A 23,367-nucleotide genomic window follows, 5' to 3' on the forward strand; every position below is an offset into this window, starting at 1 on the left:
GTCTTTGTGCCCTGAACTCACAGCCACCTCTGCCACCAAAGAGCAGCCAGCTAAGCTCAGCTTGGCCTTTTGTGCTACCAGCTGCTCTGGTCTGCGCTACCACATCCAAATGCCATGGAGACATCCTGGTGGCCAGCAACCTCAAGGCTACCTCTTTTCCTATGTAACCCTGCTGCAGGACAGCAGCTCTGTGTCACTGAGGGAGTCATTCCACCTGTGGCATGCACCAGACAGCTAGGGGGCTAGGCCACATTCACAGCCATTTTGGCCGAAAGCAGCTAGGAGAGGTGTGAGGAAACGGTCCAAAACAGGAAGGCAGCAGGGAACAGGACACAGTACCTCCAATGTTAGGCAGTATCCATGCCTTAGTGACTAACAACGTCCTCCTTGTAGAAGTCCCAGGATGCAAAAACAATCCCACTACAGAGCGGAGTCTCCATTTTCAGGAGTAACTTCACCGTCATCGAAGCCTTGTCCTCTGTGTCCTAGTTTCACAGCGAGACTCACCTCATTTCACACAATCAGATCTGAATACGTAAGGATTGAAGCTCTTCTTTATTCCTGGCGTCCTCCATTTCCAGGAACACCCTCAAAAGCCACTCCAGTGGTCAGTGCTGGCTCACACCCAGCTCTGCCTCGCTGCATTCTAAAGCACAGCTGGAAGGTTGTTTTCTCCAGTGCATGGATACACCCCTCAGTGTTGGATCTGTATGTTCGCATTATGTACCTTCGTCAGTAATCAGTTGGAAGAACTCAATTTTAGAAACAGGATTTGTGTGCAAAGCGTGCAACAAGAAATACAGCTTACGTTTGGTCATAGTGTCCTATCTTAGTTATGCTACCATGACTCACACTTAGTATACTTACATACACGCACACACACACACGTACACACACTTAGATATTTATTTATATACACGCTCACACAATAAGAAAATGCCTAAATCTGACAATACTTCCTCCTCTTTGAGTGAAGGCTGGAGTCCAGCATCTCAGGCTCTAGATTGGCTTAAACCTGGGATACAGGAACGCGACACACTTCAAGTATACATCGACGGCACAGTGATTACATCGCACGTGGAGTCGGACACATGCTGTCTTCAGTGGTCCAGCACCAGCATGTGACTGAAGGAGCCAAAATCCAGGACCTTTGCTTTCAGTGTTCGTACAACACCCAAGAGAAGGGAGATAGTCTGTACAATAGTAAATGTCCTTCTGTGTAAACGCAGTGGTATTTAAAAGTCTGAACCAGTGCATTCCTCTCCTGTATTCCTCCTCTATTCCTCTGTTGCTGTTATTCTCATATACATGTGAAAATAAAAGGTAGCAGGGAAGTAATTTTAGTAAAAGAACACAAAGCCTCTCCCCCAAGTCCACAGAAGACCACTAGAAGTGTAAAATTTCCCAAACAGCTCATAGGAATTCTTCAAATACAGTGTTCTCAATGGGGTTTACATATCACATTTCACATTATTTCCACATAAATCTACCTTATCACTTTGTTTAATCGGACAAATATCAATAACACATAATAAAACAGTGTACAACTCACAGGACACAACACAGTTTTACAAAATTTCTAAAACTCAGCACTGCCGCTCTTGGAAAAAATCAAAAACTCCTATTACTCACAGACATGGAATACATTTCACATTGAGATGGACAGCATGATTACAAGGCTTCTTCTTATTGAATGGTATTGTTTTAGGATGTATTAGTTTTCAATTAGGTTTCACAATTTTTCTTCGCACCCCTAAAAGGAACTTTTGCTAGCTTGGTGTTTTTTCTGTGCTCTTTCAGGAAATTTGCTATTATTCATTAAACACTTTTTGAGGAAAAAAAATCCAACTTTTGAAAATTTAGCTTGGATCCCTAATTGTAAAACTTGAAAAACTGGCTGATGGTAATGCTCTTAACACAACCATTGCTTAGCTTACAATGACAAACCAAAAAGATATTACAGGGAGGTACAAACACGTTAAGCCACGGGTTTGGTATTCTCTGTTGTTGAATTATTATTTTTTTAACTAACTCCTTTTCTCACAACGCTGAGAAGTCTCTGACTTACAGTGCTTCAGCAGTCGTGTCTGTGGAGACAGACATGGTCACTTTGGCAATCTTAACTGTGCTCTTAATGCAGCTCTCAGCAGCCCTGTGCACGTTTCCCGTGTTGTTGGCGTGTTTGTGCTGGCAGTCAGACTCCATGCTGTTATCCAGAGGCTGTGCAGTCCCTTCGCAAGTGGGGAACATGCTCCGGAAGGCATGTCGCAAGTCCTTGCTCCTCAGAGCGTAGATGATGGGATTCACTGTCGAATTCAGCAGACAGAGCATGCTACAGAAGGCAAAGACAGTCTTGATGAGCTTGTTCATTTTCCCAAAGACATCATACACCATTATGGCGAGGAGAGGGCCCCAGCATATGATTAAAACGACTAGAATAAGGACCAAGGTTTTGGCTAACCTGATGTCCATACGAGTTTGATCAGGTCTAGTGATCTGTACTTTACCATCCTCCGTACTCTGAATGATTATGCTTTTCTGCGTGCCACGCTGAATCATGCGAACAGCGTGGCTGTGCGCCTTCCACAGTATGTACATATAGGCATAGACAATGAACAGCAAGAGGACGCTGGTGACCCCGATCCAGAACATCAGGTACGTCTCGTCGATGAGAGGGAATATGTCTGAACACACAGAGTTGAGCTTTTTGCAGTTCCAGCCAAGCAGGGGAAGAACAGCTATTACAATGGCGATGGTCCACATCACACAGAATGCAACAACGGCCTTTGGTCGGGTTACAATCCTTTTGTAAGCGAGCGGCCTGTGTATAGATATGTACCGGTCTATAGCTGTGAGAAAAAGGCTACCTACAGAGGCGGTGAAGGAGGCTGTAACTCCACCCAGCTTGAACAAGAAGACGTTAGGGCTGTCCTTCCGGTGGAAAACATGGAAATCAACAAAACTGTAGACAAAAATCACGCTGCCCAGGAGGTCGGCCACAGCCAGGCTGCCGATGAAATGGTAAGAGGGTCTACACCGCAGGCTTCGGGAGTGGAGGATGACACACAGGACCAGGAGGTTCTCAAGGACTGTGAAGGTGCCCAGGGTGAGTGACAGCACGGCGATGGCCAGCTGCTGGCTGGGGTTCAGGATCATAAAGCACTCCATATCCATGAAGTTCTCCCCACACTGTATGTTCTCCTCATTTTCCTTAAACGTGGACAAGGACTTGTTGTAAAACTCTGTGATATTGATCTGGTCTGAGGGAATAATGCTCAGCAGGGGATCATCTCCCGCAGTCATTTTTTCTTGGAAAGGATCACCCCTAAAGGAGGAGAGGGGGAACTTCTGGGGGTAGTATCCCAGCTTGGATGCCATGTCGCCCTTCATGTCTTCGTACTGGATATCGTTGGAGCCCACGTAAAGGAGATCTGTTGTAATTGTTCGGAAAGTTGTATCTGCAAGGCCATCTAGGATTGACTTCATAACCTCAGTCTTGTTGGTTTCAAAGAGACTTGGGGGACGGAAAAAGACATCTGAGGAAATCCTAGAAGGGGAAAAGATCAAACTTCATTAAGATAAACAGGGAGAAAAACTCCACAAACAACTTAGCTGAACTGTGTCACGCAAAATCAACCTTCCTCTTGTATTCTGTTCAGGTCTAGCCTCTGCCACTTGTGGGAGTCAGAATGACTTGAGCACTCAGAAGGAAATCACCCAGACTTTGCTAAAACTGAATCACCCTAGAAGTGTCACAAAAAAAAAATGGAAATGCAGAGAACTGAGTATTCTACAGAAAGGTAATTTTCATTTCTCATCAAAACGTTCTGAGCTGCTCCACCAGAAAGATATTTTTCTCTAGATTTGAACTTAGCTTCTGATTGCTAAGTACCTTGCAGACCAATATTCCTTGGGCTTGCTTCATTTAGATAATACCAAGTGCCACTGCAAGAACAGCATTAAACTGAATCATCACCTTTATTGCTTTCCTTTCAAAAGGCACCAAGGGTTTTGAAAACCTGACAATGCAGAGAGAACAGAGAAGGAGCCACGCACTCTAAATTTCATGGTTCACCCAGTATGTTTGCAGATTCACATGATCCTGTTACAGTAATTTGAGGTCTATTAAGATCCTGAGATTATTATTGAAAATTGATCAGCATCTATAGCACGTTTATCTATAAATGCAAAACCTGGATAAAGTTTCAGTATTCAATTCTGACCCTCTGCTAGGGAAACCAAAGTAACTAGGATGCTCGGACTACAAGGGAAGTGGGTGTTTACCTAGCTCTTGCCACAGTTTCAGGAAAAATGAGCAGCACTGCTAAATCAGCAGGTGTAACAGTGACTCATCCTGTCTGGATTGGAAGCTTCCATCAGGAGAGTTCACACTCACTAAGAAAAATATGGTGCTAAGTTTGGAGGCAGAGTGAAGCTGTGGCCAGAACTTCAGGTGAGAGGGACCTTGAACCACTGCTCCTGCAAGAAATGTGGCAATGTAATGCTTCCAACTGAGGACACCCTTGAAAACATATGGTCCCCTCAGAAAAGGAGAAGAGCAGGAAGTGCCCAGGGAGCCAACAGTCTGAGTTTTCTTATGCCAAGCCACTGTGCTTGAGGCTGAAGATTTGTGGATCCAGGGTGTAGTTCTTGGTCACAGTACCCTTGGGAGAGCATGCTTATCAGCATCTGAGCATCATCCATACATTGTCATGTAAGACAGGTCTCACAGTTCTTTTTCTGCTGTGCTCCCTTATGTAATTTTGTCCAAACAACACTCCCTGAATATGCATTGAACATCTGCTTTAGGTCCCCTTCCATTGCCAGAGTGGCAGTCAGTGAATGTAAAGAGCTAGAATCATTGCTTCAGCTATTCTGCATCTGCTATGGGACACCCAGATGATTACATCAGCAGCAGTAACAAAAGCAAACTTTTTCATGCTTTTAGAATGGAATAAATTGTCTGAGACACTCAAGAAATCCCTGATGCCAAACACAGGCTTGTGCTGACCTAACCTCTTAACTTTACGCAACTGACAATAAATGTTCAGAAAGGCCACCAGAGATTAGCTGCCAAAATCAAGAGTACTTACTGATCACAGCTCTGAAAGAGTAAACATGCTCTGTACCTACCCAAGTTTTTCCATAAAAACTGAAGGAAAGAGAGTCGGGGGGCGGAACGAGATCGTCTTTAAGGTCCCTCCCAACCTACACCATTCTATGATTCTACAATTCTACAATAATACTTAAAAAGAGGAGAAACCAAAAGAAGTTGAGATCATTTGGCGGCTGAGATATTTATAGTATTCACCAACTTGGTATCTGAACAACTGAGACTTCTTCCACAGTTCATTAATAGAATGTTTCCCATTCCATTCAGTAGGCCTAGACACGTAGCATTATAGGAAGCATACAAACTCTCACTTACAGAAGGTACTGCAACGTCAGTGCAGCTTGCAAGAAAGGCTGCAAACAAGCCACGATGGACAGGATGATCCCATATACAACACACACTCACTGTGCCAGCTTTTGCAGTGATTAGATAAGTTTGAAATATATTAAGGAAATAAATTCTGAGAGTTTGATTAGTGCAGAGGGGAAATGCCACTGAAGTGCACATTAGAAATAAACTGCACTAATCTAACACATAAGGTACTTTCCTTCCAGAAGGCTCCTTACAGCTGCTCCTGGTAGAGTTTGAAGACTGTATGTGTTGCAAAAGTGACCCTGATGGCAAGTGCGTATTGGGTGAAATTTGACAACTTCGGACTTGGCATTATAACATCAGTTTAAAACCAGTAGTGAAGAAACTGGGATTCACTTGAAAGCTACCAAAAATGAAAACAAAACCCAAGTTGTTCCATAAGCACTTAAGGACTGTGCTACTCAGTTACTATCAGAAGACAGACAACTGTTTTAATGAATACAGCCATAGCCCCATGTCAAGAAGATTTATGTTTGAGTAAAGCTTTGAAAATTGTATGCAACCACCAGACAAACAAGTTGTTATGAAGCAGCCAGTCCTCGCTGAAGGCATGTTGAGTGTATGTCCTCATCATAAGGTGCCAGCCGTGCTACAACCCCTACCTCTGTTTGAAATACAAATGAAAGAACAAGGATTCCTCTGTGCTCTTTTAGAGGTGTCAGTGAGCTATGTGACAATATCACTATGCATGCATGCGCTATGCTAACAATGTGGTTAATGGGATCGGGAGAGGCAAGTCTGATTTGGAATTTCAATGATTTTTTTTTCCTCTGTATTTTTATATTCAGATTATTGCAGTAATTTCTACCTTATTGTCTCTGCGAAGAGTTTTCTTTGAGAGTACTTGAGAGTTCATTAGTGGTGCAGTTTAGGCTTTGGGGGATGTAGCTGACATTAATTTTGTTGTTGTTTGCTGCTGGGAATTTCATAATTGGAAATTTCTAGCAGTATGTGTGCATGCACCTATTCAAGCAGCGGGTGATTTTTATTAAAGTTGCAGTAAAACAGCCATTCACATGATCTGGAATTGTACTTCACTGGAATTTAGTACATTTTAATTTAGATGCTAGCTTGTCCCAGTATAAACTATAATACTGAAGTGCACCGAAACAACATTTTCCATGGCTGCCTATTGAAAACAAGGCTGGACTTTGGCATTGAGGATACCAAAAGTGTCCAGTTTGAGGTCTGAGGTGATGCATGGATTGGCACAGGCCAAAAAGTTGGTCCCTTTGTTCAGTGAGGTGCAGACAAAGGAGGGAACCTCGGTGGCACAGCCCATGGGCAGGGGGTACCCCATTGGAATGGTCAGAAGCCATGCGTCCACTTCTTCTCAGCTGGCTTCCCTTCAACACAAACCAACGACCTGAGACCCACAAACATCACTCCCGGGAACTCTGTGGCTTCTTACAGCCTCCCTGGCAGATGAGGGTCCCTCATGTCAATCTTTCCCTCTGGAGGGAGGCTCCAGGAGAGGGCTCTATGCTGCAGCTAAGCCCAGAGCCTGGTAAGGGAAAAGCCCTCCTGCCTAGCCAGGAGCTGCTCTCCTTGCTGAGGAATTTGAGTCCCCGAAGCTCTCAGCTTGCACTCTTCCCTAGATAACCTCTACAACTTTGCTTATTTTAAAATGGCTTTAAAAAGAACAAGAATGGTGATTAAAGATGAGTAAGAGCACTCCCTGATGCTAGCACTCAAAACTGTCAGTGTATTTATGTGAGTGCACGCAGCAACTCGCAGTAAGTAATGAATTCTGATGATGGATCACGATTTAAGAAAAGATAAAAAACGTCAAGTGTCTTTTATCCTGAAGAATAAAACCAGAAAGCCAATAGCTGCACACCATTTTAGACAGTGCCACTTCCCCCCTAAACCTGGGGCTGCTGGCTGGCACTGCCAGACTGGCTGTGCAAAGCAGCTGCCACTAGATGGAGTGGCTTTTAATGAACACACCAGCGAGCTGTATTCAGACCTGGATTTAACTGCATCTGTCTTGCTCCTCCAGCCTGCTTCATCAGGGTCCAAACATACTAAACATCAGCTGATAGTTGAAGACGCTCCCAACTTTATAAGACTTCACCCCCCAGACCTGAGGAATGGGTGAATGCAGGGGCAAATCTTACCACTGCCCTCTGCTGCGTGGTTTCCACAGCCTAGCAGGATGCCGGGGTGCTAGCAGCGTACAAAGAGCCCTCAGATAAAATCTACACCAGGTAACATGTAAAAGGTTGGGAACCCATCTCAGACAACAGGGAGAATTCTAACTCCTCTTGATTTCTGGTTGGTCCTAGGACCAGTTCACACAGGGAACTGTGTTCCAGGGGAGAAGAAGAGCTGGGAAGTTTTAGCAGTTATCATCTAAAGAAGGGCAGAATTTATTATAATTTTCAAGAGGATGATTGATAGAGCAATTTTAATAGCCTGAATAGAAACAGTGAACATTTGACGTTCTTCCTCAGGAAGTAATTACGAGCAATACAGTGATGATACCGGTACTGATATGAAAAGAAAAGGAATCAAAACAAGAAAGGGAAATCCACAATCAAACCCTTCTAGTTTCTAATTTAAAACATTTTGATCTCCATACTTATACATTTCTTCTACAATACTGACAGCTAATTAAGAACAGGCTAAAGGACAAGTAGGTATAATTGAAACAGTTTTGAACGCACTAAGATACGCAAATGCATTTTCCTTGCTCCCACGTGGTAAGGCTTGCAAGTCCTTCAGAGGGCTGTTTCTCCTGACAGGTCTACACAGTGCCCAGCATGCTGGGACTCCAACCACACCGTGTCCACAGAATACTGCCTCGGGAGAAAGAGCAGTAATTTATAACCATGTGCAGTCAGCTGAAAACGTGTGAGAACTGAGATCTACTACAGTAACTGTTGGCCTCCAGGAATTAAAACTGTCCTATAAAATGAAAATTTATATGGCTAATAATTACCTTATCCCATACGGTGATGAGCAATACTGCTTCGAGGACAGGACGAGGTTTCTATGCCTTAGAGAAAGAAACAGAGCCTGAGAAATGTCACTCTGAGAGTCAGCAAAACCAAGCAAGAAGAAAAAAAAAAAAAAAGCTGAGAACATGAGAGCCATGTTTCCCCTTTCCTATTTATTGTTTTACTACTTCATCTCCAATACTGCACGGCTTCCAGACTATAAATGGCAAATACGCCGTCACTCCTAATTCAGGAACGCCTGCACCCGCTTCAGTGAGAAACTTTTCTGAGTGAGGAGTCAGGATAGAGCACTGAAGTTAGGGCAGGAGCAAACTAGGCGTGCTATCACCTTACAGCAGCGTGCTGCCAGCTGTGGGGTAACAGCTGCGTGCAAGTGCTGAGCCAAATTTGGTTCTTATGCTGACAGATATCTCTTGTAAGTTGAATATTAATAAGTCACAAACCACAGCTACCTGGTTATTTATGCTCATTAACACACCATTTGCACTCTAGCAGGATGTGGGCTGGATTGTTCTAACCTGGGGGAAAGCTGTCCTTAAATGACATCTCCCGCGCATCCTGCAGCCAACAATCTGAATGACAAAAGCCAAGCAATTGGGGAAGAAAAAAGAAAAGAAACAAAGCATTATCTGGTGACGGACAATGTTTTCGAAAGAAAATACTCCTCACCAGCACCGCCTTGGAGGGAAGAAATGATAGGCCCACACTATCTAGGCCTTGTGGGCACAGAGGAAAGAGGCTGCATCTCATTTCCCACCCAGCCAGGGCACACAGCCACCTCAGACCAAAAAGGCTGAAGACCTTCTGAAGCAGGGATGAAGTTCTGTGCCACCTGGTGCAGAAGGGCTAAATCTTCAGGTCTCCAGGGAGACCTGGGGAAACATGACTACAAAGCGCTCTGACAGCCCTCTCTGAACTGTGTGAGTTGTTCCACTTTGTACCAAGAGTTAAACAACCAGAAACAAAGGCACTGGCTGATATTCCAGCCGGCCTGGCAGGTGGGAAGCATAGATGGGAGCTCTCTGTCTCATTAAGCAAACCAAGGATCACAACTGGTGTCTCCCATATTCAGAGAAACACTCAACTCACACAGCTATAGGGGAAAGAGTAGGGACAGCTGCCCAGGAAAACCCTCCAGAGCTCTGATTTCACCCTCATCTTGAGAAACACAATTGTTCTGGACAAGGCAAAGTCCTGAGAGGAGACCATCAGTCCACATTAACAGTGGCACAGTCACCCAGTCTGCCTGTCCTCTGGGGGTCAAGGGGGGGATGCAACGATCATTGTCCTAAGATAACAAAAACATGGTGTGAAATAGGATTTCAAGACCTTTCATAGTTCATATATCTTACAAGTATTTAAAGACCGGGCTTGGGGAGGCAGCGAATAGGCTTGCTGAAGTATGACTCATGAAATGGAAACAGTGGAGCTTGAGTTGAGGGACCAACTTCTCAATAGAAGAGAAACAGCAGGTAGTAAGAATAAGTTTGATCCAGTGTTACGGAATAGACATTTTAAAGAAAACAGGTGAAAACTCATCAAGCTGGTCAGTTTTGAACTCTCAAACTTCTTTTTTACATGAGGATTTATCCTGGATTTCAGTATTCCAACAAAAATAACTCCCTGCATATTTTCTCACCGTTCTCTAATGTCATAAGGTGCAGACACCTAGTGTTTCTGGGCAGAATCAACATAAATGATGCACAGGGACAGAGAAGCCCAGCAAGGTGCAAAAGAAATGGGGACTGAGTGCTCAATTTCCTGGAAATACTGAGAAGAGGCATCAGCTCAGAACACGAGATGTAGCTGAAGAGAGAGAGAAAAGCAATTGCAAAGAGCAGAGAAGGGCATCAAGGACCCAGATTCCACTGGATGCTAAATGCCAATGGTCCCCAGAAGGACCTGGTGTCTGTAGCATGAAAGTGGGGGAGAAATGCACTTATTAGCAGAAAGAAAGAGCTGCTCCAAGAAAACAGCTTCCTCGTAACAGTTGGAGCAGAAGAAATAAGGTCAAGAATTTGTAACGATAAAAAATATTAGTGAGCTTTATTAAAAGAGTACGGATTAGAACTAGAAAGGCAGGAAAAAAACATCAGGCTCCAGGGAGAAATCTTAATAAACTACACAGAGTGCATGACTGCTCTCCTCCTTCCCCCCTGTGAGAAACTGGCAGAAACAAGTTTTAATCAAAGTCTTCGCTAGATAGCAAAGATGCTGAAAGCTGAGGTAGCAGAGGTTAAATGGTGATGTGACTGGGGCTGTGATGAAAGGGGAAAGGATGTCTCCAAGTGAGAGGGGAGCCCAGGGAATGGTAAAAGATGAGGAGCCCCTGGGATGCGAATTTTGGGGAAAGAGAATAGCTGACTTTGTGATCAACTTAGGGAAAGCAGTTTGGATGGAGAAGAAAACTCAGGAGAGAAAATTGCCTTGATCTGAGCTCAGAGAATTTCAGAGATGCTTCTACAAGCTGAAGGATACAGCCAGTGGGATTTTCAGATCTCATCCTGAGGAAAGAACAGACCCACTGCTCTGCAGGCAATAGCTTGCTCTGTTGAAATCCCATTTTTGATTTGTATTCAAAGGGTGAGAGAAGATGCAAAGGGCTCTGAGAAGCCATCTTGTGCCAGGTCACTGAGAAGGTACGGACAGACACGTGGCACTGAGCCGGGGATGGCTGGCAGAGACCAGCTGAGCCCATCTGGGCAGAGACATGAAGAAACAGCAAGCTCCTTAGGAAAATGAAGCACAGAATCCACACCTCAGAGGTGAAAAGGCAGACAGGATGCTCAAATCAAATGACCGTACAATGGATAAGCACACCAAAAAGAAAAACGGACAGCAGGGTTCACAGATGATGCCACAAATCTAGTGCAGAGGAGGTCAGAAGCACACTGCAAAGCAGTGCTCCTTCTACTCCAGCCCTCGGGAGCCTACTTCTCCCAGATTCTGCCATCAGGCCACCAAGCACGGGCCGTGCTCAGATGCGTGCTGGGACAGAAAGACCTTTGATAAGCACAATATCCCACACCATGGACACAAGTAAAAGGCACACACTACACACTCTGATGAAAAATATAACATGTTCTTACATTTCTGGAGCTGTCTGGCCTTTCATAAAATTTAAATAAGCTCAGATAACTCTCTTCATAGCTACAATCTGAATATAATGATATTCAAATATACTGACTTCACACACACAAACAACTTGTGAAATTATTTGCCAGCATATTAAGCCACTACACCAGATTGCTTGGCAATGGTGTATGTCTTTGAAACATGCAGATGCTTTTCTTTTAAAAATAAAAGAGAGAGGGAGAGAAAAAGAGAAGCAATAAAGAATTACAGTAGGATCTGGTATCAAAGTAACCCGAACAACAAAATGCAGAGACCCCAACCAATATTTTATCGTATCTGGATAAATGGGTAGAAGGTATCAAGGGACGTTATGAATTCCTATTTGTGTGTGTGTATTTACACACGGATATGCCTAAGCTTACACACAGATGTTCACAAACAGGTACATGCCTAGAAGAACAACTGCGTGAAGTCTCACAAACACTGCAGTAGTGTTTGTCACGCAGAAGCTCTGCCTCGCGGTGCCAGAGGACAACACACAAGCTAGAGGTGTGGGTACAAAATTACAGGCATGAGAACTGCTGAATGCCATTCTGAATTCCCATACGCAGGCTTCCTGGGGAAAAAAACATCATCTAAAATTAGCACATCTATTACTGAGATCCTGTAAAAATTACTTTGCAAGAGCACATACATTCAGGTATCCATACACACACTCCAAATCCACTGAACATAATTTTCCAGGCATGGGCACAGACTGGAATCCAGCACTGCACTGTGGTAAAAACAGGGGCAGAAATGGGCAAAAATAATGAATTCTCAGAGCAGCGAGCACATTTCACATGTCTGCCAGGAAGTAAATGTAGAAGCCCCAAACGCCCCAAAGTACAAACTTTGAAAGCTTTCCTAAAATGCGAGATATGAAAATTATTCCAGCAAGGGCTAAAATGGAATTTGCAGTACTCCCTAACGAACTGCTGCTGCTCAGTACTTTGTAGTGAGTAAGCACGCCTTCCTGAGAAGAATATACAACTGCCATAAAAAAAGGTTAACGCGGGATGAAGTAAAATGGGATGCCATCCAGCCTTGATCTACACAAACAAGACAACATCTGAAGCGCGCAAAGCAGCCCGTTCCACCAGCTGAAGTATAATGAGTGACACCTTATTAACTGACACAGGAGCGGAATATCTGCTTTATCTGTGATCTGGACGTGGGCAGCTCCATCACAAAAGGATGCACTCGCTGAAGAGAGGCACATAAACATAATGCCCTGTACGAGGCACACACGTCGCAACAAAACGTGGTCCAACCTTACCCTGCAAACCAGACCGTTTTTCATGGGTAACAATGGCACCTTCAGGAAAAAAAAGGGGAAAAAAAAAGTTCTTTCTAATGAGCAATTGATTTATAAGTCATTATGACCATTTCAAAAGGACGAGTCACTGCTGGTTTCAGTGAGCATTAACAAAGCCACACACATTCCCCAAGCCCGAGTTCTGGGCGCATTCTGATCCCACCAACAGCAATTAGACGTGTGCATTCTGCAGTGACACAGAGGCAGGAGAGAAATGGAGACATAAAGAGCAACACTGAGAAGACAGGTTGTCACGTTCTTAACTTTGCATTAATAACAAATGCTGTTGCTGTCTATTCTGGCACATTTGCAAGCTTGCTTTTAAGTACAAGGGGCTGGCGTGCATTTCCACTATAGATAGGAAAACAAGAGCAGCCTTGTTATGATTAAAAGGGTCTATTTCCCTCTGCCTTCTGTCTTCTCTGTCCATCTGCACAGCTGCTTTGAACTTGGCCAAATCCCAGTGCTAAGGTCGTCTGTGGTACGTATTTTAAATAGCAGCAGATTGTGAGAATTTGCTGCTACCGAGGAGAAAAACCTCCAAATTCTCACTTAAGTGGTTGATGAGTAGCTCTGGAGAACGTTCATCATTGCAGATAGCCCAACCTTTTGGGGAAATTTCAGCAAAACTATCTGAAACCATTTACTGTTTCGTGAGGAAAATGAGATAAAACCACCATAGATATCTGCGAAGAGAAATTGCTGTTGACAAAATGAACTGTGTAGATGCCGCTAGCTGACGGCACAGCTGGAGAGAGGTCACCAAGTCTGCACGTGAGAAGGTAATTCCTCTTCACAAGCACACGAGCAGAGAAATCAGGTGAGTGGAAGCACTGCATGAAACAGAAGTATGGAACCAGGAATGGTGCTATGTTTGCAGAATTTTGGGGCAATGCTAAGCAAATACGGAGGTTTAGGCTCTCCCCTGCCTTCAGCCTCCTCACCTACCTCCATCCAAAAGAAAGGAGAACCACCTGAGCTCTCCCTCTCTAGCACATAACACAGTCGGCACCAAATGTTCAGTGGAACCTCAGTGTGCTAGCACTTGGGGATGGCCACATGGGGGGACAGAAGTCAGAAACGACCAGGAAAAAAAAAAAAGTTATTCTCTTTGTAAACTTCTGTTGCCCAATCAGAAACCTGCGAACACAGAAACACTTGCGTTGGCCATGAGGTGCCATTCCTTCAGCAGAGCATGAAGGAAGACTCCTAATGGTGTATTTTACTCAACGCAGCCAACACCATTCACCAAAGGACAACAGGCAGGATGAAAGGCACCCATGGGCTCATCCCCACCACGCCAAAAACCTGCTTCCCCTCCCACCTGGAGTTCTGCAGGTATCTCCATTTAATTTCCATGGGTTTCTGTGTTACTGACTGGTTGGTGGGATAAATTCACAGCAAATAACCCATTTCTTTCCCTTGCCAACTTTTTCCCCTCGGCAATAGACGCCTGCCGGCTCAACCCAACAATTACTGCTTTTATCGGTTCTGTTTTAAAATGCTTCTATTCAAATGGTTGTGCCTTTTCATTCTAAAGAGCAGCAGATAATAAAGCAAAGCTGTTCCTAGTTGCTACCAGACTAATTTTAACCTCAAGCAATCAGGAATTACACATTCATCTTCTAAACTGTTTAAGGACGTTATACTTATTTCTTTTACAGTTGATTTAATAAACTCTGCCCTCATAACAGATATCCCTACTACAGTCACACATCTTTTTTGCCTTTTCCAAGAAGAGAGAACCTGTGCTAGCAGCGGGTACGAGGTGTCATCCGGGAAGGATTAATTAGGTCTTCCCAAGTAATTTTTTTCAGGGCTGTACATTTTGCTGTTGAATACCGTATCACACAGCACCCGAACCTTCCCGTCATCCCGATCCGTGCAAGCAGCAATGCCACCCCCCAGCAGAGCATGCCATATTCCTTTAAGGAAAGGTGAACAATAACAATGAAAACAAGAGGATACGTATAAGGCAAAAAGATACATTGCCACACCTTTAGCGGGTTAAAAAAGCCACACTGCGTTTCGGGTTGTTTTTTTTTTCTTTTCTTTTAAACTTGTAGATACTCAAGAAGGAGTATTTTGCTGCCTGACTCTGTATTACATTCCTCCCTTTTTCTCCTGGAAGAAGACGCCGAAACTGTTACTGTTACTGATCGCTTACCGGCACACAGAAAATAGCGCTCACGATAATTTTAGCAGTAAGAAAACGCCCCGGACCTCATCATCTGACACCATTTTACTTAATCAAATCGCAATCACGGTAACGAGCCCTCTCCTGCCAGCGCTCGGTACATACCTCATCCAGGGGTGCTCCCAACGGAGGGGTGCAGACGTCTTTGGAACAAAAAGATGCCCACGTAAAAGAAAACCCCTCCGGTCACTCCGAACGGCTTCGGACCGAATGAAGGTTTCACACGACAAACCCCGCGTGAAGTTTACAGCGCTCTCCCCCTTCCTGCTGCTCCCCCCAGCTCCCACCTCCTCCCCACCTCCGAACGTCAGACAAAACCCAGCCGGAGCTCAGCGCCGGGGCGTTCCGCAGCCGCCGCCGGGTGCCGGGTGCCACCGCTCAGCGGAACAGCGCTGCCCACAGCACCGCGAGCCGCCGCTATCTACCCCGGCCGCGGGGGAGCGCGGAGGGACGTGCGCGGGGAGCGCCGGACCGGGACGAGAGAAGCGCCGGGGTCAGAGGAGCCCCGGCAGGAGCCCGAAGCAGCCGGGTCACGGCCGCCCGCTCCAGTCTCGGCTCTCCGGAGCTTTCCAAACGACCGGGGCAGAGCCCTCAGCCCCGCGGCCGCTCCGCCGTCGGGGCGGGCGGCATCTCCCGGCGCTAACAAACTTCGCGGGGCGTCGGCCCCCCCCGGTCCCATTCGCCCCGCGCCCCTCCTTACCCTCCGCTCGGCACCGGCCGCGTCCCCCGCCCGCTCCTGTCGCGCCGACCCCCGGCAGGGAGCGGGAGCGCCGCCCCGCCCGGGCACCCCGGCACTGGGGAGCGCCGAGGAGGCGGTGCCGGAGAGGAGAAGGAGGAGGTGGGAGACGTCTCCCCCCGGCTGCCTCCCCTTCCCTCCCCTCGGCGCCTCCTCTCCGACCGCCGCCGCGCTCGCCCGGCTCGAGCGGCTCCGCCGCCCCTCCGCCGCGGGCCGCCCCAGGCCGCCGCCCCCGGCCCTCCTCCGCCGCCTCGGCGCGGGGAGGCAGCGCGAGCCGCTGGGCGCCCGCCGCGGCGTCCCCCCCCGCCTTTCGCCCCGCTCCGGTCCCATTTATGAAGCCCGGCTCCCATCACGTGTTAATGTGCCTTTTGTCCTGGCCCTGGCAGCCGCGGAGGCGCTCCGCACGCACGGACAGCGCCGGGGGAGCGAGGCGGCGGCCAAACTTCGCCCCGCCGCCCGGGGGTGGGGGAGTGGGCGGCGGGACGGGGAGCGGCACCTCGCCCGTGCCCCGCGCCCCGCCCGCTCCCCCGCCGCCGAGGAGCTCTCAGCTAGCGATAAGGATTCGCCCCGTCGTGCCGCGCTCCGCCGCGACTCCCCGCCGGCAGCCCCAGCCGGGCCGGAGGGGCGGCCCGCCGCCGACGTGCAAAGGCAGCGCCTCCTCCGGCCCGCCGGGGCTGCCGCCGCCTCCCCGCCGCCAGGGCGCTCCGGGCGGTGAGCCGGGCGTCCCGCGGGGCAACCGCGCCTCCCGGTTGGAGGCATGGAGGCGTTGGGGTGGGCTCGGTGTGGCCATCGTGAGGCGCTTTGGCCGCAGCCGCCTCTGAAGGGTTTCCCCTTCACCGTCTCTCCACGTGGCGGTTCTCGGCACTGAGTTTTGCGGGTATTTATTTGCCTTTTCCCCTGTTATCCCCAAGGCGGACAGTCGTGTCTTTGGTATCCTTGCATTGGCACAACAGCCGTAGTGGCAGCAGCCAAAAGGTAGCACGGAATCCCTCAGGTGAGGGCTGGGATGGCTCCGAGGCACAAGGACGGCAGGCACAACTGGAAGGCTGGGGCTGATCCCAAAGCCAGTTCTGAACGAATATAATAGCCAGCTGTCTTTGCTCAGTGTGCTTCTCCCTCTGCAGTGTCATAAATATGGATTTGTCTTCACATGTATTAATACAGAAATGTGATAAATATTTATCATTTGACATAGTGTCTAAAGACGTTAAATGGTCCACCCACCACATCTGCCTGTGGCAGAGGGACACTTCTCCATAGCTGGGAGAAGACGACACATGGAAGGAGCTATGCTCTCCCCATCTGGGACCGTGGAAATCAGGCAGTGTGAGTGCCCAGCCTGAGAGGTGCCAGCTCTGAACACCATCACCAGGGGAGGTTTCCACAGCCAGGCCCGGTGCTGAGACACTCAGCATCTCAGGGCTCTGGGGAAGCGGGCCCAGGATTGTGGACCCATTTGCCGAGCTGTTCCTCGCACCTGGTTCCACACTGACTACTCGATCATAATTATTGCCCACGTTTTTCCCCGCCACCAGCTCTTCTTGAAGGTAATCGTTAAATTAACAAGAAAGGAAATTTTTTTAAGTGGCATTCCTGTGAGGAAAGCAAAGAAGAAAAAAGACTAACTCATTTGTGCCCAACTCAAGCTTCTGATATTAGTCAGGCTGCTTGGTAATTCAAAAGTGCTGGTGTGTAAAAAGAACTTTATTTAACACTGCAGTAAAAGCAGAGCGGGTTTTTCTGTTCCCTTTCCGTTTCAGAAGGTACTGACTTCTCCTCAGAGGACTAAGAGCTTTCAAGAGATTCTCGTGCTTTGAGAGAGGCTGCCACTTTTTCCTTCCCTGTGAACCTACTGGGTTAAGCTTCTTCTCTGCATCCACGAGGGAAGGACACATCTCCTCACACAGGCAAGTCACATCCAGCAGACGTCAGTGGACAGAAATCAGCAAATTTTGGGGCGTGCATTGCTTCCTGCTCATCCTGCCTCCGCCTCCGGGCCTTGCTAGAAGCTCCCCATCCTGAACTGGGATTTACGCCAGCCTCAGGACACTCCTTTTATCTAACTGCTTCTAAACTCAGATGGCAGGGAGGGAAGTTTCAGTGCTTAGAGATGCAACCATGCCCACACACCAAGGTTCTTTCCCCTAAAATCCCCCACAGTTGCTACTGCCAGTTCAGTCCCCAGGCGTAGCCATGCTGTGGAAGGCGGGATGTGTTGAGATGCAGCCAGGGGTGACTCAGGCACCAGGTTCCCAGCCTTCTTGGGGCGTCCCCTGCCCCCTCATGCCTTGTGCTCATCCAGGATCCTGCTTCTAACGCAGCAGTTTGCCAAAGGGAAGGTTGCTGCGATCCTGTGACACCTGTTCCTGGTGAAGCTGGTTGGAAAACCTCAGAACAGCTTTCCACTGGAAAATAAAGCCCTGTCAAAATTGAGCCGCTCTGCAAACTTGTGTTAGTTTCAGTGAAAATGTCATTTAAAAAAGAGTAAGTGATGGAGGGGTGTTCCAACAGTGTGGGAACATCTCGTTTTGACATTTCCAAGCTAAATGTTTCAATTTCTTCTTTCAAAATGAGTTTCGGTTTCAAAATATTTCATTTTATATTATATATTACAAAATAATACAAAATTTGAAAACCTGAATAAAGGGTTTCCATTCAGCTGTAATTAATTTTCTCCATGATGTTCTTGAGGCAGAAAATTACAGAGTGAAATCCCAGACACCTAGGAAAAGGATGTGTGGGGCTCCAGGCCACATGGTGGAGTTCCAGAATAGGTGCATGGCCAACTTTTTGGAGTGTGCCATTATGAAGGAATTTAAGCCTTGTTACCAGCTGAAAGAAAGTCATTCAGTAACAGCAATGAGGCCTGAAGGAAGAGGTGGGGGTGGAAGTAAGCTGTAATGTGCAACCTTCTGAAGGGAGCCTGCTTTATCAGGAGGGTTGGACTTTAGGATCTCCAGAGGTCCCTTCTAACCCCTATGATTCCAACACTGCACACCCTAGGAGCAGACGTTCTTGCTTTTCTCTCCGTTGCTACCATTTAGCATATGCCAAACAGAGCATCAGTCAGATATCTGCTGGCTGCCCACAGGGCTACTGCAGCTGTGACTTCCTTCAATTCTTGTTTCAGAAAGAAGAGAAATAAGGGTGACACATGAGATAATCCAGCCGCTCCTGTGCTCTTCCTAAACAACACATCACCATTTGTGCTTTACTGTTGTTTTTGTTGTTGTTGTTGTTGTTAAATACTTGTATTTTATGTTCTTAGGAAGAATAACCATTGCCCATCACTTTATGAATGTTGTATTCCAATAGCAAGGCATTTTATTTCTCTATTTAGGTTGATCAGATGTGCTCACTCATTAAGTGACCCTGAAGATTTACTTAGCAAAAATCCATATAATGATCAGGAGAGATGGTTCAGTGGTCTCATAAAGATCATACGCATCCTGGTTTTGTAGGCTCTGGAGTTCTGTGGCTGCTTGCAAGATTTCCCCATCTCTCCTGGTCAAGAGTCTTTCCTGCTGCCACCTCATGATAAGCTTGGAGGTTTTTGCTCCTTTTTATCTGTGGTAGATATAAAGAACACGCAAGAAATAAAAGATCTCCCAAGAGGAATTTGAAAGTACACTGTCTTCTGACACTCTCATTCTTGTCCTGCTCACAGACAAATGGTTTTTCCCAAGGTTTATGTGGCAATTTCTTAGATCATTTTGAAATGAGAGAAAAGATTTGCGCTTATGTCAGGTTCCTAATTTAGAAGATTGTCTGCACATCCGAAAGCCTTATCTTTACTTGTCTAGATTAGGAGACTTTGCTGCTAGGATCCCATGGAGAATGAAGGGTGCACACAACCTCTTCCATGGTTTCACAGCCAGAAAATCTCTGGAAAAAGTCAAAGAGGGTCTCCAACAGTTCTGCTTCTCTCATCCTGAAGGCCACAATAGAAATTCCTATCAAAACAAGACCTTAAATCCTGAGCGTTTCCCACTCTGGATTCCTCTCCCTAACAGAGAGAGCTGGGAGCCTGAGCACCTCCAATCATCGGGTAATGCTGTAGCAGATAGAAGATGTGTCTCATGGGAACGTGATTTTTCAGCTTTTTTACATTTTTCTGTATCAAACAGACCAGGTTATAGGTTGGGACCTAGAAACTGATTAAACTGATTTGTCTGTTCTCTCTTTTTTTTTTTTTTCAGCAGTGTTGAACACGTACAGCTTTCACTGGCCCCAGGAGCTCAGCCCTTCAGAAGGTCCTGCTGTTTGTCTTCCTGTGCTGAGGCGGATAACAGTATCTCACTTCTCTCACCACTGTCAGGCTTTTCTGTTTCAGTGATATGTTCATCAAGGCGGGAACTGTCTCTTAGTAGTAGTTTGTAAGCATCTATTAAAGCCACAGTCCTGGCGATGACCTGCAGGCACTGTCACGCTGCAAATAATAACAATAAAAACCCAAATGTTATTGCCCAGAAGTAGCTTTACTGCCATCAAAGCAAATAATGAAAAAAAACCCCCAAGTGCTCAGAGAATGACAGAATCCATGAAAGCGAGTGGGTTTCCTGGGGGCTTTGCTAATTATCCAGCTCCATGTGCAGTCGGATGTTGGTCCCTTGTGCAAGGTCGAGCTGACAGCAGGCAGTCCCTGCTTATGTCACAGGCAAGGATGGCAGTGTCCCTGCTCAGGGCTGTCCCCACGGCATGCTTCAGCCTGTTGCTCTGCTGGCCCTACCCCTTCTGCAAATGTGACCTTGGTTTTTCCACGCAGCCAGCTGGTGAGAATGAGAGATGTACCGCTGGTTTTTGTGATGCAGATATCCGCCAGCAAGGAACAGACCGAGACCACCAACTCTTCTCACGCAGGAAAGTGAACAGCTATGATATGGAAATGACTGTGTCACTACTGCCCCTGAACCAAATTAAAACTGGTGATGCAGGCATTCAAGTCTCTCTGTCCCATCATTAACTACCCCCGGAAGCTCTCTGGTTCCCAAACGTTATTCTCTTCTGCTTCTTGCTTTGTCTTTTTACGTTGGAGTTGAGCAATGACAAACCAATTTAGCCACTGTTCTGTGTAATTTAGGTTGTGAACTCAATGAGTTAGGAAGATGAGAGAGATGTGTACGCAGTTAAGGATGCATATGTTTTGATGGGGCTCAATCTTTTGCTGTATTGATTTCTGGTAGTGTTTTGCCTATTGTGTAGTGGGTGGCACTGCAGGGCACTAACAAGGTTTTTTTCCTTATCTTTGAAGGCAGTGATGCTGTGCTGTGTCATGTTCCTTCTGCCAGCTCCAGAGAAAAGAGAACAGTCAGAAGACTTGCAAAGCCACTGCTTTGAAACAAAGGCTTGCCCAGATCTGGGGCAAGGAACTGCTTATCTGACATCTGTTGCCTGCCACACACTTGCTTATGCTTGGGAAAGGACCCTTAGAAATGGTGCTCTCCTCCTTCCTTTCTCATTCCCCTCTGATACTGAAGCCTTGGTTCCATCAGGCTGGAAGGAAGCATCTGTGCTCTACATGAGGCCACAATACAGTTACTGTGGCTGGAACAGAACTGTATGTCTTCTGCGACTCCAGCGGGCTCTGTGCTGCGAACTGCTCATCACCATGTGCTCTGCTCAGTGCAGCTTCAGATCAACTCGCCCTGGATATTCTTCTTCTTAGGAAGAGTGGTGAGATGTTGCTATAGGCTGGCCAGGTGGGTGATGGAGTCACTGTCCCTGGAGCTGTTCAAGAACTGTGTGGATGTGGCACTGAGAGATGTGTTTAGTGGGCATGGTGGTGGTGGGTCAACAGTTGGACTAAGTGATCATGGAGGTCTTTTCCAACCTTAATGATCCTATGATGCTCTCTGGAGCAAATGGCAGCAGTTGTGTGAGCCTTGGGATCCCAATTTGGGAGTCTGTTTTTGTGCAGAGGTTGCATCCCCATCTACAGCTCCAGGTGAGGGTCTGTGAGCTGCTCCACTAATTATGCAATCAGCTTTGAGCACCTACTACAGCATGTGTACCTGTTCCTTGGGAATTAAAAGCTGGCTAAGGCACATCTTCATTTCTCTCCACCACGTGAGAATTACAAAATGCTACTCTAGATGGAAAAAGGAGGTTGCCAGAGAGTGTTACTCCTCATGCTGTGTTAGAGAGGATGGGCCTCTTTGACCTTGGGGATGCTGCCTTTGAACCTTGTTTTTTATATTTTTCTGACACAAAGGAAATCACTGCTGCTCCTAAGTGATCTCTCAATGCAGAGAAACACCCTCATTAGTTTTTTTTCCCACCTTCTCACCTTCTTTCATTAAACCGTACTCTTTACAGTCCTAGCTGAACAGCAGGGAACATTATGAGCTCACTGAAAAGCATTTTCCTTTGTTAACATGTTTTTTCATCATCGAGCAATAGAACAGTAATGAGGACACAGATCATCTTTTCATTATAAGTATGCATAGAAAAGTACAAAAGGAAAAAAAAAAGTGGGTCCCCAAAATAAATAAATAACAACATAGCTGTGTGGCGAAGGGAAGAAATTGAGAGAAGCAAGATGACAAAGCTTTCCCTTGTGCTCTACCTCTGCAAGTATACAGAGGCATCAAAGTCAGGAAAGTCTCCAAGAGGTGCAGGGTGCTCTGAATGTCGCATTTAATGGAAATAGGCATAGATTGCATCTGCAACTTCTATGCAATGCAAATCGATATCATTCATCAGTATGGCAAAAGAAACAACAAATAAACAAACAAAACCTAACTGAAAACACCACCTAAGATGACTCTGAAATAGATTGGCTCTTTCATGGAAATATACAGATTTGTTTTGTCTCTTGACTTTTGTTCACATTTTCCTTGTTCCTGCTCAATACAAAAACAACCCCTCCTGTCAGCTTTTAAATAGGGACGGTATATACCAGCATACACGTTCAGTTCCAGAAAACAGAAACAATTACGAATCTGGATGAGGGCTGCACATTTCCTAGCTCAGGTTCCCTACACTATAGAACTGTGTGGAGGAGGCACTGCTTCTACGGTGCTTAATAAGGAGAGGCTGCTGCTGGGGAACAGAGAGAGAGCTCAACTGCCCCCGTAAACATAAAACCCAGCTGGGATAAGGATCTGTAGTACACTCTGATGGAGCCATGTTCCTGGGAACCCTGCAGTGTGCATGCTTAAGGCTTTCTGCAGCCTCTCTCTCCAAGGCTGGGTGTCTCAGCAGTGTGGTGGCAGAGGGAAATGCAGTGAGCCCGGGGTGAGCTGCTCCCCTGCACTTCAGCAGAAACGTGCAGAGATTCTGAAGGAGTAAGAAACACAAACTTCCACCTCTTCTTTTGTGCCAAGCTGCGCCACAGTCTGGTCCTCAGCAGACAGCCTGGCTATTTCTTCACCTCTGCCAGCTCCTCAATACCTTTCTTTCACCATTATTACGATTATTGTGGCCACATTTGCTCATATGGTCAAAGCTTGCTCATGCTCCATCCCTTCCCCCCTGCAAATTATTCATTATAGTGTCAGTAGCCTCGGTATAAAATGTACATTTGCGTGCTTGTTTTCATTTAATAAAACCCTT

The 23,367-nt window shown here is 46.5% G+C and overlaps 1 protein-coding gene across 4 annotated transcripts; it reads right to left on the reverse strand.

The window, feature by feature from the left end:
* Positions 1-475: 475 nt before the first annotated feature.
* Positions 476-15,930, reverse strand: CNR1 (cannabinoid receptor 1). 4 transcript variants are annotated; one of them, XM_065731013.1, is made up of 3 exons: positions 15,778-15,930; positions 8,430-8,486; positions 476-3,547 (listed from the first exon to the last, which is right to left on the reverse strand). In XM_065731013.1, exon 3 carries the CDS (start codon positions 3,484-3,486, stop codon positions 2,065-2,067), a length of 1,422 nt encoding a protein of 473 aa, XP_065587085.1. In that variant the 5' UTR covers positions 3,487-3,547; positions 8,430-8,486; positions 15,778-15,930; the 3' UTR covers positions 476-2,064. The 4 variants fall into 4 exon arrangements, with proteins under 4 accessions (XP_065587085.1, XP_065587084.1, XP_065587087.1 ...); XM_065731012.1 differs by lacking the exon at positions 15,778-15,930 and adding an exon at positions 15,183-15,294; XM_065731015.1 differs by lacking the exon at positions 15,778-15,930 and adding an exon at positions 8,967-8,977.
* Positions 15,931-23,367: the final 7,437 nt, after the last annotated feature.

This window comes from Cyrtonyx montezumae, unplaced genomic scaffold (assembly GCF_038088225.1).
Source record: "Cyrtonyx montezumae isolate F1298 unplaced genomic scaffold, pur_monq_1.0 scaffold_13, whole genome shotgun sequence".
In the NCBI taxonomy this organism is placed as follows: domain Eukaryota; kingdom Metazoa; phylum Chordata; class Aves; order Galliformes; family Odontophoridae; genus Cyrtonyx; species Cyrtonyx montezumae.

Excerpts from the sequence above, each read along its gene's own strand:
- CNR1 (XM_065731012.1), bottom strand. Across the intron at positions 3,548-8,429 it reads TCATCACCGTATGGGATAAG|GATTTCCTCAGATGTCTTTT; the intron begins GTAATTATTAGC and ends TTCCCCTTCTAG.